This window comes from Penicillium odoratum, assembly GCF_028828045.1.
Source record: "Penicillium odoratum strain IBT 22623 chromosome Unknown utg000001l_segment0_segment0, whole genome shotgun sequence".
Taxonomy (NCBI): domain Eukaryota; kingdom Fungi; phylum Ascomycota; class Eurotiomycetes; order Eurotiales; family Aspergillaceae; genus Penicillium; species Penicillium odoratum.
Genome location: NW_026643143.1, coordinates 5,556,784 through 5,569,484, shown reverse-complemented (window position 1 = coordinate 5,569,484; position 12,701 = coordinate 5,556,784). Strand labels below are relative to the sequence as shown.

Below are 12,701 nucleotides of genomic sequence, written 5' to 3'. Positions count from 1 at the left end.
TGGGATCGTTTAAGCTTTTATACTCGGGATCGAGGATGAGAAATCCCACTGCGAATGAAAATCGGTTAAATTATATACGGGCTACGGCGTATACCGAGGTGAAAACGGGTGAGTTGGGAAAAGCAATGATGATGGAGAAAACAGTTCGTTATAATGTCCCTGCCACTCAACATATCAAGTGCGGGTGAGTGCGGGTGAGTGTGGGCCGGTGCGGACGAGTGCGGGTTGGAAATCCCGATAAGATTGCAACTCGTGCCGATTCCGAAATGCGGCATCTCGCACGTTTTGCGACACATGGATCCCTAATTAAATTGAAGTTGTTTATGTTACAGTTCGGCATCTCATATCCATGTCCGCGACTTCGCTAGGTAGGAAACCTTTCATGGTCTAGGTGGCCCCTTGTACATCTGGTGTATCTGGTCCGAATCCCTCAAGAGCCGCTATTAGAGGTAGATCCATGCAAGAACAAAACTCTATCTCTCAGTGTATGTCCCTCTAATCCATGTCTCCATGTCCTCAGGTTAAGCCCTCGGTTGAATTATCGTGTAGTCTAGCTCTGTCGCGTCTTGTTAATCTACCGCATACCCTTCGGTATCGTGCTCTTCTTACATTTCGTCTTGCCTATCAAACGACGCAGTGTTATCTTCGTCGAAACCTTGGAATGTTTGACTAATGTTATACACGAGTATCTCAAACTATGTTCAAATTGGAGTCTTGTTAGTCTGATACATTATTGAAATAATTAGCCTGGGGGGAAGTAAATTAAAATTACTAATTTGTGTGTGGCAAGGGAATGACAGGGTCGTAATCATCCTCTCTAATTACAGCCTCTTTTGGGCTGTGCTCATCATTTTCCGCCTAGTCTGAGTGAGAAGCTACAGCTTCTTCAATCCTGAGTTGTTGAATTAGGAATCTCACAATACGCCAAAGCTGGCCCACAGTAAAGACACTCGCGCACATTCGCTCCCTCTCCATCTCTCTGATAGCCCTATCTTTTAAAGCTGGATGTTGCTGACCGAGCTGATGCAGCGGGCATAATACGGCATGGTAGGGTACGGGTGCGATGGATCGACGTTGCAGTCGAAGATATGACTGACCAAAAGCCTCCACGTACTGGGAAGCATAAGGATAGTTCGACGGCTTCAGATTTTCATATCGGTTGAATCTCTCAAAGTCAACAGATACTTGGTTGAAACTCATGTATGCCCAGATAAGAGCCATTAACTCGTCAGCCAGGCTCATTGGGAGTGCAAACGTTCTGAGCTGGGTCATCATGGCGGCCGAGATGTGCCTACGGAGCCATTTGGCGACAAATATGGGAGCCTTGCCCATATTCGCGTTTCTGGACTCAGGGGGCGAGTTTTTGTGGGGAGTAGAGTCTCAATTTCAATCAAGCCCTCTAGGTTGTACCTCCTCAAAGTTCCAATCGCTTCCCAGTACCAGTCGTCAAATTCAGCCCACAAATGGAGAACAAAGTTTAAGTTGTCAATTCGCATATCCCTGATTGTCGTCACTTCTGGTAACCCATAAGCTTGATCTGGTATCTTTGGTCGTGGAAGCCATTCATCCGGGGAAGTCAGAGGGTAGTCCCGGGAGACTTGCCATGGTGGTGGGACTGTTCGAGCTTTGATCTCTTGGTTTGCAGATTTGTTGCCAATCTGGCGTCCTTGGCGATGACCCTAGAGATTCAAGCCCATGACTTGTGATAGTGTTAGCCAAGAACCTTGGAAAGCAACCAGGTAGCATGCCTGACTTTTTAGACCGGAAAACGATTCAGTGTGTATCAAGAGTGCTGGTTGAAGAAAGAAACGGTAAGTGAGGAAAATATCAACCTGAACTCTTCGCGAACAACACATTCATCTATCTACTTGTTCAAAATGTACTTGTTCCTTACATTCTCAGCTATGACACCTGGTTTCTGGACCATTTCAACCTGCTATCATACATTGATGCTCTTATCCTAAGAAGGTCTAGTCAACCCCACCCCCGCACGCCACGGGCCGGAAGGCTTATAGAGGCTGAAAGGTTAATGAGGTCGGACCATTCCCGATAATTACACGTGCCTCGCTGCATGGTCCGACTTACTTTCCGTCTAAACTTCATGCCACATCCTTATCGCTTTACTCTGGATCTTTACAGCTAAGCAATATGGACGCCATTATTTATAGGGGACCAAGCACCGTGGAAGTCCAGAAAAGGCCCAACCCAAATATGCAAGCCCCCACTGATGCTGTTGTGCGCCTACTCCGCTCCTCAAAATGTGGCACGGATCTCCATATCCTCAAGGGCGATGTTCCGAATGAAAGCCCGGGTGGGATTTCGGCCATGAAGAAGCGGGATTTGTGGAAGAACTAGGCTCTGCAGTACAGATTTTTCGGGTTAGATATCGCGTGTTGATTTTCTTGTATGACCTCAGGTGGTGCATGTCATTTCTGTCAAAAAGGAATCGTCTCATACTGCGAAATGGGGAGGGAAGGGGTGGGTTCTTGGGAACCATGCAGATGGCACCCAAGCTGAATACATGCACGTGCATCATGCAACGCTTTCGCTACACTCACTGCCCACTACCATCAGCTCTCGCAATGCACTCAAGAACTCGGCGCCTCTGCTAGTGTGGACTCATCCGCCCCGATGCACAACAATAAATGATGCAGCTGACTGATGGACATGTAATTGATTCGGTGATAGAAATCGTGGGCATCCCAGTCACCTTTGCCTTGTGCCAAGAGATAGTCGGTGTGGTAGGCAGAATTGCCAACGTCGGTGAACACGGAACCAAAGAGAACTTGCATCTGGAGAGATTATGGGACGATCGGAACATCGGTAAGTTCCGGAGAGAAACCGACCATTTGGATCTGAACACAAACCCCTTGACCTCATAGGTATCCACATGTCGCTGGTGAATGCCACGACGACATCTCGTCTTTTACGGCTTGTGGAATCTGGAGCATTTGATGCCGGTTCGCGTGTTACTCATCATATGCTTCTGAGATGTGCTACGAAAGCCCTGGAGACTAGTTTGTAATTTGGACTCTTCCTATCAAGGAGCAAGGCGTGTGAGATAGAGACATTTCAAGCCGCATCTCTAAGCAGCCATTGACTTTTGACGCGGGGAAACACCGAGAGATGGAGTTCATGCCGATCGCTAGTCTTTCTTTGGGTTTAGATCAGGCTACACATTAACTAGGCAGAGGAAATTACGTTTCATGAAATTGGAGGGAAAAAGCGCAATGGCCCCACAGTACCGGAATACTCGATAGTGATAGGCTTAAATTTAATGGCGGGTTCGCCTTGGCAACCGAAGTTTTCCCTCAAGATTTTCCCTGATTTGAACTTCTTTTCTTCCAATTTGACGTCATTTCCGTTCAAATTTCTCTCAAGATAGAAGGTGGACAAGAATTAAGGTCCGATGCATGCCTTACGGACCTTTGTTCAAAAAGGTTATGCATCAAAGTTAAACATACGAGTTAACCCGAATTCCATAATGAAACGCCCGCCCCCCCACAGAGTAATTTGTGGCTTCCAGAAGGCTTCGCTCTAATCGGTTAGTGGCTTTTAGTGGTCTATTTTTTCATCCAAATCACTTCTGGTTGGCTCGTTTCTTTTGGTCCCTTAAGATCATTGCGTCGTCCTTTTGGGGTGAAAATCTACTCCGGACGGTTCCCAAGACTTAATGCGTTATTCCCCACTTGCCATTGTCCTCTAAGCAATTCTTTTTTCTTCTTTTATCTATTTGCTGATCTCCTTCGGCTCTTCCCCCCTTTCATATATGCACGGTTCCCTATAAAGATGACATTCGAAGGAGAATCACGCCGCCAGTCGCGGATATCGGCCAGCAATGCTGAAGCAGGTGTTAATGACACTAAGGCCGACCGCACCCTAGAGGATCTTGGATATACCCCGGAATTGGAGCGCAATCGATCCATTTGGTCGGTCACATTCATGTGCTTTATTCTGTCGTCGGTCCCCTATGGATTATGTACTACCTTGTACTATCCTTTGGTAGCCGGTGGTCCTGCGAATATCATCTGGGGTTGGGTATTGGTGTCATTCTTGATTCTCTGTGTGGCGATTTCGCTGGCCGAAATCACCTCTGTCTACCCAACCGCCGGGGGTGTCTATTACCAAACCTTCGTCCTATCCCCGCTGTGGTGCCGTCGCGTTGCAGCCTGGATCTGTGGTTGGTCCTACGTCGCTGGAAATATCACCATCACCCTCGCCGTCAACTTCGGAGTCACCTTGTTATTCATCGCCTGTCTCAATGTCTTTGAGAAAGCCCCCGGCGTGGGCCTGACCGATGATTTCCAAGCCTATCAGACTTTCCTCATCTTCTTGGGTCTTACTCTGTTGACCCACGCGATTTCAGCTTTTGGAAACAAATGGCTTCCAATTCTCGAGGTATGTGATATTAAACCCCACAGAAAGATCGAACACACGTGCTTTATTTCCCAAAGTGGACAAGTGCTGATGATCATCCGCATAGACATTCGCCATTTTCTTGACCATTGCGGGTTCGCTTGCGATTGTTATCGCCCTTTTGGTTGTTGCGAAGGAAGGTCGCCGTTCCGGTGCCTGGGTCTTTGGAAGTTTCGATCCACAAGCTGGTTGGCCCGCGGGATGGTCTTTCTTTATTGGTCTGCTGCAGGCTGCCTACGCCACCTCCGCCACCGGCATGATTGGCTCGTATGTATTCCCAACGACACCCAATGAGCGTTTGCTAATCATCTTTCAGTCTCTGTGAGGAAGTTCACCAGCCCGCTATCATGGTTCCCAAGGCCATGGTGGGTACCGTGGTAATCAACACCTTTGCCGGTCTCCTCTTCCTGATCCCTGTTTGCTTCGTCATGCCCGATATCACCATGCTGGTTGACCTCGCTTCAGGACAGCCTACCCCCGTCATTTTCCAGAAGGCTTTGGGCAGTAACGTGGGCGCATTCTTATTGATGGTCCCTCTCCTGATCTTGGGAGTCATCTGCGGCGTTGGCTGTGTCACCGCCACGTCCCGCTGTACCTGGGCCTTTGCTCGTGACGGTGGTATCCCTGGTTCGGGCTGGTGGCGCGTGGTCGACAAGAGGCTCGATATTCCTTTCAACGCGATGATGCTGGGCATGGTGGTTGAAATCATTCTGGGCGTCATCTACTTCGGTTCCACCGCTGCCTACAACGCCTTTTCGGGCGTTGGCGTCATCTTTTTGACGATGAGTTATGCCTGCCCCATCCTCGTGTCTCTGGTCTTCCGCCGTCGGGAAGATATCAAGAATGCCAGTTTCAATCTTGGCATCTTTGGCGCCATCGCCAATGTCATTGCGCTTGGTGAGTTTTGTCCCCAAATTGGGTACTTTCATCCTGAGTTTACTAATTTCCCCCGCAGCCTGGAGTGCCCTTGCTATCCCCCTGTTCTGTATGCCGACCCTGGAGAAGGTCACCCTGACCAGCATGAACTATGCCTCCGTCGTGTTTGTCGGAGTTGTGGTTATGGCAGCTATTTGGTACGGTGTCTGGGGCTACAAGAACTACCGTGGCCCCCCCACCGATACTCTAGAGAACGACAGCGACTCCATGCCCGAAGCGATCGCCGAAATTGAGAAAACAAAAAGCCGATGATTGTCCGATTGCAGCTCTGACCTTGCACCTGACCTCTCTGCCCAGTCCAAGCGCCCATAATCCTGCCATTGCAGCACCGATATATACCCCGTCGCCGACACCCTTTACCTATCGATGGTCCCTTGCAACTTCTCCCACACCCAACCCTCCATAAGCACCTCCGCCTTGCTCATCGGATTTTCGACCTTCCACATGCGCCATCGTAAGACTTCAGGACTTTTGTTGATTAGCGTTTAGATGTACATATAAGCAGATATTCTCTGCGTCAGATATCCATTCCTTGTTCAATAGATTTCTTTTTCTTCCAGTCTATGCATTGAGGTGAACTTGGCCATATTATATTCTATGCTTGATCCTAACAACAATGCCTCGGGCAAATGAATCAAATCTGGATTGTTCATCAAAACCACTCACTCTTTTCAGCTGGGTTCAAGTGGGTTCAACAATGGGGGGCGTTGCTTGGGGAGGATCTAGATTGGTGACAACTTGCCCTATGAAGCAGCCATCCTTTGAACTTAATAGAACTTGCCGACGTTGAAGTCATCATATCAATGGATTTGTTCATGCGTGCCAAGTTCACATGCCCGAGTTGTCTAATGGACGGGGTCGTGTTTGAAAACTACCAAAGTATCCACCATGGGCAGCCCCGCAACCCGTCAAATGTTGGATATAAAGTCAGAAGCATTTGGCGATCACTTTACCAATTTGGGGCCGGAGGGTCAGAATTGACCAATACTGATAATCGCGCATCGTCATTCAAATGCCCTGCTGGATTAAATTCGCGCCTATTCGTCGCGTGGCTCTAGTCCACTGATCCACTTTTGGGCAAACATGCCCCCACCCTAAGTCTAGCACTTCAATTGTTGAGAGGTATGGTCCGACATCTTGTAATTTTTAAAAGTTTGATTAAAGCAAAAATTTCTCAAGCTACTTAAGTCCATACTATATAACTAGTTCAAGAGGTAACTAAGTGATGGGAAACGTTCAAAATATATACTTTACGGGGTGTTCAAGGACCATGAGCACCTACACATGCATAAATATATATGTACTTCAGTGAGACATGAACGTCCACAACTAATGTTAAAACTTGGAAACACTGACATATTGAACTTCGCATTTCAAATGTCAAGCGATGCCCAGTGGCAATCAGTACATATTCAATATTTTCCTAGCTCATTCGTCAATTGCTGCTACATGATCAGTTACAAGGCATGTAAAGTCCGATGTCCCATAGTAGATCGTATTGCCATCATCCGAGGTTTCACCGGTGCTGAGAGTATCGCCGTATTGCCAGAACATATCGGCGGCTATACCGGTCGCCCCAAGAGCAGTTTGTTGCCATGGAGTCTCTACAGCACAATGATTGGAACTGACACCATACTCTTCGAGAAGGCATGGCTTTCCAATGGCTGCACATGCAGCTGCATGGGCCGTAATCCATCCGTCGCCCCACGCGTAGGTAGTTCCCCCTGAGCGAATGTTAGCCGGATAGACTTTGACGAATAATACACAGTACATACAGCTGTCGGGGTATAGATGCAAAGTGCCAAAGTCGATAGTATCAATGCCCAGATTCATGGTGAAATTCAGTCCTTCGCCGATCGTGTATGGATAGCTACCATCTGAGTCTGTATCTAGCCCGAATCCCTCTGGAGGCGCTTATTAGTAAATATGTATGCGACTATGAAAAGATATCTCACCATCACCAATGCAGACCATATGATTCGGGTCCAGGGATTTGATATACGCGCTAGTTGACGCAACCCAGTCGTAAATGACAGACGTATCGCAGCCTTGACAGCGAGGCTCGTTGGCTAATTCCCATGCAAACACAGCGGGGGAGTCAATATAGCGAGAGACCACGGCCTTAATGTAGTTTCGATAAGCAGCTTGGATATCGTCATTGGTATACCAGCCCGTCTGTGTACCCCCAAATGCTGTGACATATGCGTCTTCACCACCGTAATCACTCCACATATTCACAAAGTTAATTATCAGCTTGATATTGTGTGCCTCTGCGGACGAGACAACGTAGTCTAGCCGTTGAAGCCCATCCGCGCCAGTGTTGATGGTTGCGGTACCATCCTCCAGGAGCTGGAAGTATACTGTGCCCGAAGAAGGAACTGTATTAACATCGTTGAATCCCCAGACTCGTAGAATTCGCAGGTCCGATTCATTAAGATGGCTCATCACAAGGTCCACATCGTCGTTATCCGTGAGGAAGGCGATCCAATATGCGTTTGTTCCAGCAAAATAGTCGGTTTTACCGTCGATGGTGAATTGCAACCCATCAACGCTGGAGAATTGGGTGGAAGACGGGGCAGAGGAAGACGTTGTTGAATTTGTGGTTTTGGTGGAAGTAGTCGAAGTTTGGGTAATTGTACTCGTCTTCGCCGAAGTGGTGGTTGTTGAAGTAGATGCTAATGGAGTCAGCTTGGTTCTCATGGTAGATCGACTACTAAGTACCTGCGATACACTGGCTATACCAATCATTCTCAAATTGACAGACCCACCCTGTTTCACAGGTTGTGGAACCTGTATAACTTTTCCCACCACATTGTCCGTATGGTGCTACCTGGGCAGATACCAGACCTGTGAGACACAAGATTGCCAGCGATCGCATAGTGGGCTACGTCTTGAATGAGCTGCTTCACATTAAAGCGACGATCACTTGGATTATCTTTTATAACCGTTGCGAATATCTGAAACAGACCACCAGAATAGAACGGACACGGCGCCGCAGCCTATAAAGGGCAGTTGAAATGGCATATTGAAGCGGCTGCGCTACACTTTGCTCCGTGTTTTTTGAGGAAACGGGAGCGGGGAAGGCAGGGCTTGGTTGGGATTTTTAGAAATATTGTCAACGCCAAATTAAACTTCATTAGACAATAAGGTGATCATAACTGGTGGAACGATCAACATCCCAACCCCTTGTTCCAATAGCATAAATACGCTTATCTTGAATGGCCAAGGCCTGTCCATTCCGACCCGGATTGGATTTAGCATTGGCAATGTAAGTGGTTTTCATTTTCAAAATACTGTAGATTAATTCGTTTTCTTGTTCTCAGAAGTATCGGAACCAATATCTGTGCCTACAGTTGAAGTTTCGGAATCGAAAATTTCCCCACAATCTTGGCGTGGAGACAGACTTCCACGCCAGCCTGATTTATGAAGAAAGTCTTCCTGTGCATGTCGACCTCGGATGGAAATTTCTCAATTTCTCCTAGTACAGCTCAAATGAGGTAATGTGAGCTGTTCTTTTCTTTTCCGTGGAAAAAAAAAGAACCAAAAAAAATCTCTGTTCAGCTAATGACCTGACTGGGGCCAATTTCACCCGACCCCGGGTGACAACACCAATGAGGGGATCGGCTTCTTCTAACCGAAGAACCAAGTGCCGACTAGACCGGGATAGTCGGAGACATACCGTGAGATCACGCGGCTGGTGCGATGATGAATTGGGTAAGAACTACTCCGTGCTTACTCATCACAACACTCTTGGGCTTTAGATTCCAGTAGAAAGAGGATTTTCTTGTAGTAGATGTGGTGAAATAGCCATTTTTTGTTTTTTTTTTTTTTTTTTTTTTTTATCTTTGGATAGGTAAATAATAAATGATAGATCATCTAAACAAACCAGGGGAAACACAATAGATCAAAACGCCACATACGGGTATGTTGATGCTGATCAGGGAATTCTTTCATTGAATGCAAACTCTGCAGTGACGTACTCGGTACCAGGTGTCGGGCGTGGCGGCGCCACTGACGGGCAACCGCCGAGTATGATATCGAAAGTTAAAAGCGAATTTTTCTATGATTTCCTTAGTAACAATTGTGGATAATGCTTCTTCTGAAGTTTTCAGGGTGTCAGGTGGGGATGGGAAATTAGGAGGGTCGAGGAAGGCTTAGGAGTCCTGGAGACTCATTAACGTATTCGTAAAGATCCAGGCACGTCATGCAGGAATCCGGGACCTCCAGACTCCGCATTTTCCCCTCAAGAATTCCTTTCTGTTTGCGGGCAGTGTTCACCGAGAACACATATAGGGAATAGGGATGTCAATTTGAGGGGGAAAGAGACTGGGGTCGGAACGTCCGGACAAAAAGGCCCACATTCAATGTTTCTCCAACTTTTACAAGGAAATAATGAAAACAGATACCAGACAGACAGGAAACAGGAAACAAAAAAAAAACATTTATCCGCTAATACGTACAATAGATTTTGACCTAATTCCATCAATCTTCTGGAAGCGAAAAAAATCTATCGGCTCCCCGATTCTTGGAATGTCCCCCCGGATACCGAGCCAAAACGTCATTTTCGGCACCCTCGTGGCCCGGCTTTGCCACTCGTTTTTGACGGGAACCCGAATCTCATGCGGTTCTGTAACTGGCGAACCACAGCCGATCTCCGGTTGGTACCCATCCTGGCTGGCTCTCTCCTGCCCGAGTGGGTTCTTCTAGGCCGTCTCAGTCGGCTTCGGCCGGTTGGTTTCCTGCCTGCCATTACTGGACACTTACACGGCTTCCAAACTGGAGAATTGGCATCGTGCGCGTCTTGTTTCTCCACAATGTTCTCTCCACTCGGCTCTCCACTCGGCGAATGATGGTGGTTATGCGTCTTTTTCCCTGTCCATGCAGGATTACAAAAGGGCCCTTTCTCCCCCCTCGAATGTTGGCATTTTCTTTCCTTTCCCCATGGGCAGTCGACCCCTCTATTACACTTTATATCATTCTTGAACCACTGGGGTTTGGTTTCTCTCTTCTATATCTCCTCAACCGCCATCATGGTTCTCGAATCCGAATCATACGCTCACCATGGCGAGTCCATCACTCCGGCTCAATTCTCCAGTGATGAGACCTCCTACGCCAACAGTCCCGTGCAGAAGCCTCTGAACCCCGTTGTGGACACTCCTATCCCTAAGCTGACTCTTCGGTCCTTGACCATGGCCCTCTTCGTCTCCATGGGTGGCCTACTGTTTGGTTACGATACTGGTCAGATCTCTGGTTTCCAAGATATGGACAACTACTTGGAGCGTTATGGTCAGTACATTGACGGATCTTGGGCCTTTACCAATATCCGTTCTGGTCTGATCGTCGCTATGCTTTCCATCGGTACCCTGGTTGGTGCCCTGCTTGGAGCTCCCATCGCAGACTACCTGGGCCGCAAGTGGTCTATCACCCTTTGGAATATCATCCTTATCATTGGACTCGTTGTCCAGATCTCTTCTCCATCCGGCCACTGGTACCAGATGGTTGTCGGCCGTACCATTACTGGTCTCGGTATCGGTGGTTGCTCGCTTTTGGTGCCCATGTACATGGGTGAGAGTGCCCCCCGTCATGTCCGAGGTGCCATGATTAGTTGCTACCAGCTGTTCGTCACCCTGGGTATTCTCCTGGCATACTGCATTAACCTTGGTACCAACACCCTGACCGGTACTGCCCAGTGGCGTATCACCCTTGGTCTCACCTTCCTATTTGCCTTGGTTCTCGGTGGCGGTATGGCCTTTTTCCCCGAGAGCCCTCGTTTTGACTTCCGTCACGGCAAGATCGAGAGCTGTCAGAAAACCCTGGCCAGCCTTTATGGTATCCCGCAAAACCATGTCCGCATCCTCGAGGAGATGGATGAGATTCGCGAGCAACTTGAGGCCGAAACCGAGGACCAGAAGTGGCATGAGTTCATCACTGCCCCCCGCATGTTCTACCGTATTGTCCTGGGTATGGTCCTGCAGATGTTGCAGCAGCTTACTGGCTGCAACTACTTCTTCTATTTCGGAACAACCATCTTCAAGGGTGCCGGTCTCTCGAACAGCTTCGTTACCCAGGTTATTCTCGGAGCTGTAAATTTCGTCACAACAATTGGATCTATCCTCTTGGCCGATCGCTTGGGTCGCCGCAAAGCACTCATCTTCGGTGCTGCGTGGATGTTTGTCTTGTTTATGATTTTTGCCTCCATCGGTCATTTCATGCTGGACGTTGACCACCCGGAGGAAACTCCCGAGGTTGGAAAGGGTATGATCGTGCTCGCCTGTTTCTATATTGCCGGTTATGCTATGACCTGGGGTCCAATGGTCTGGGCCATTGTTGCTGAGCTCTTCCCGTCCAAGTACCGTGCCAAGGGTATGGCTCTCGCTACCGCTTCCAATTGGCTCTGGAACTTCCTCATCGGTTTCTTCACTGTGTTCATTGCAGACGATATTGACTTTGCCTATGGTTACGTCTTTGCCGGCTGTATGTTCGTTGCCACTTTTGTCATCTTCTTCTTCGTTATTGAAGGCAAGGGTCGCACTCTGGAGGAGCTTGACTACATGTATGTCCAGAAGGTTAAGCCCTGGAAGAGCAGCAGCTTTGTGGTCCCCAACCATCTCCAGTGGGAGGACGATTCTCCTTCTGGCAAGAAGGCGGAGCAGGAACCTACCCATGCTGAGAACGCATAGGTGTTAAGTGACTGATTTGCTTTTCTGTTTCCCTTCTATCATGTATACATTTTTATTCTGTTTTTGTGGGAAAATTGTTTTGTTTATAGATACCTCTTGATTCTACCACGTTGATACGATGCATGAATTATGCGCAATTGCATTTGGCAACATTTTCAAGATTTTTTTTTCCATTCATTTCCATCCATGGAGTAGAAATGTAGAGGAATTCGGTTTCTGCCACTCCTTCTGCCACCAATTTCCCGCTAATGTCGATGGCCTTCACAATGTAAACCTTCATGTCCAGCTTTAATGAGATTCGAAAGACCCATTCACGTTCCAATTTCATCTTTTAACGTTACAAATGACACATCTGGAAGCTACGATCGAGTACCCAAAACGTAAGATACGAGCAAATTTATCAAGATGCACATACGAAAGTGGACAGTCGCCAGATCTGGCCCCACAGATCCTAGTCTCCAAATTTACATATGTATACATCCCATATGGATTTCCATTTAAAAAGGCCAATTACCTTGAGCTACATGGCTAACCCGGGTAATGGGAGTCCCCCGCGGAGGAAATTGAAGCGACAGAAGCATGCCTGATAGGGCCGCTCGAGGATTCTTTAGTAATTTCGATGAAACTGAGTGCTTTACGTGATCGTAAATACCTCGGAAGTAGTTCAGC

The 12,701-nt window shown here is 47.8% G+C and overlaps 6 protein-coding genes across 6 annotated transcripts; 4 read left to right on the top strand and 2 right to left on the bottom strand.

The window, feature by feature from the left end:
• Positions 1-995: 995 nt before the first annotated feature.
• N7520_002020 (uncharacterized protein) lies at positions 996-1,332 on the bottom strand (the record flags this gene model as incomplete). The annotated part of the gene is made up of 2 exons (XM_057135955.1): positions 996-1,113; positions 1,139-1,332. 2 exons carry the CDS (start codon positions 1,330-1,332, stop codon positions 996-998), a joined length of 312 nt encoding a protein of 103 aa, XP_057001891.1.
• Positions 1,333-2,148: 816 nt separating this feature from the next.
• On the top strand, positions 2,149-2,355 carry N7520_002019 (uncharacterized protein; the record flags this gene model as incomplete). The annotated part of the gene is made up of 1 exon (XM_057135954.1): positions 2,149-2,355. The coding sequence occupies one exon, from the start codon at positions 2,149-2,151 to the stop codon at positions 2,353-2,355; it is 207 nt and encodes a 68-aa protein (XP_057001890.1).
• Positions 2,356-2,648: 293 nt separating this feature from the next.
• Positions 2,649-3,025, top strand: N7520_002018 (uncharacterized protein; the record flags this gene model as incomplete). The annotated part of the gene is made up of 2 exons (XM_057135953.1): positions 2,649-2,823; positions 2,883-3,025. The coding sequence occupies 2 exons, from the start codon at positions 2,649-2,651 to the stop codon at positions 3,023-3,025; spliced, it is 318 nt and encodes a 105-aa protein (XP_057001889.1).
• A 764-nt stretch (positions 3,026-3,789) lies between these two features.
• Positions 3,790-5,604, top strand: N7520_002017 (putative amino acid permease; the record flags this gene model as incomplete). The annotated part of the gene is made up of 4 exons (XM_057135952.1): positions 3,790-4,398; positions 4,484-4,683; positions 4,733-5,313; positions 5,372-5,604. 4 exons carry the CDS (start codon positions 3,790-3,792, stop codon positions 5,602-5,604), a joined length of 1,623 nt encoding a protein of 540 aa, XP_057001888.1.
• A 1,176-nt stretch (positions 5,605-6,780) lies between these two features.
• N7520_002016 (uncharacterized protein) lies at positions 6,781-8,230 on the bottom strand (the record flags this gene model as incomplete). Its single annotated transcript, XM_057135951.1, has 4 exons — positions 6,781-7,076; positions 7,128-7,256; positions 7,308-8,027; positions 8,074-8,230. The coding sequence occupies 4 exons, from the start codon at positions 8,228-8,230 to the stop codon at positions 6,781-6,783; spliced, it is 1,302 nt and encodes a 433-aa protein (XP_057001887.1).
• Positions 8,231-10,382: 2,152 nt separating this feature from the next.
• On the top strand, positions 10,383-12,032 carry N7520_002015 (sugar porter family MFS transporter; the record flags this gene model as incomplete). Its single annotated transcript, XM_057135950.1, has 1 exon — positions 10,383-12,032. One exon carries the CDS (start codon positions 10,383-10,385, stop codon positions 12,030-12,032), a length of 1,650 nt encoding a protein of 549 aa, XP_057001886.1.
• Between the last annotated feature and the right edge of the window lie 669 nt (positions 12,033-12,701).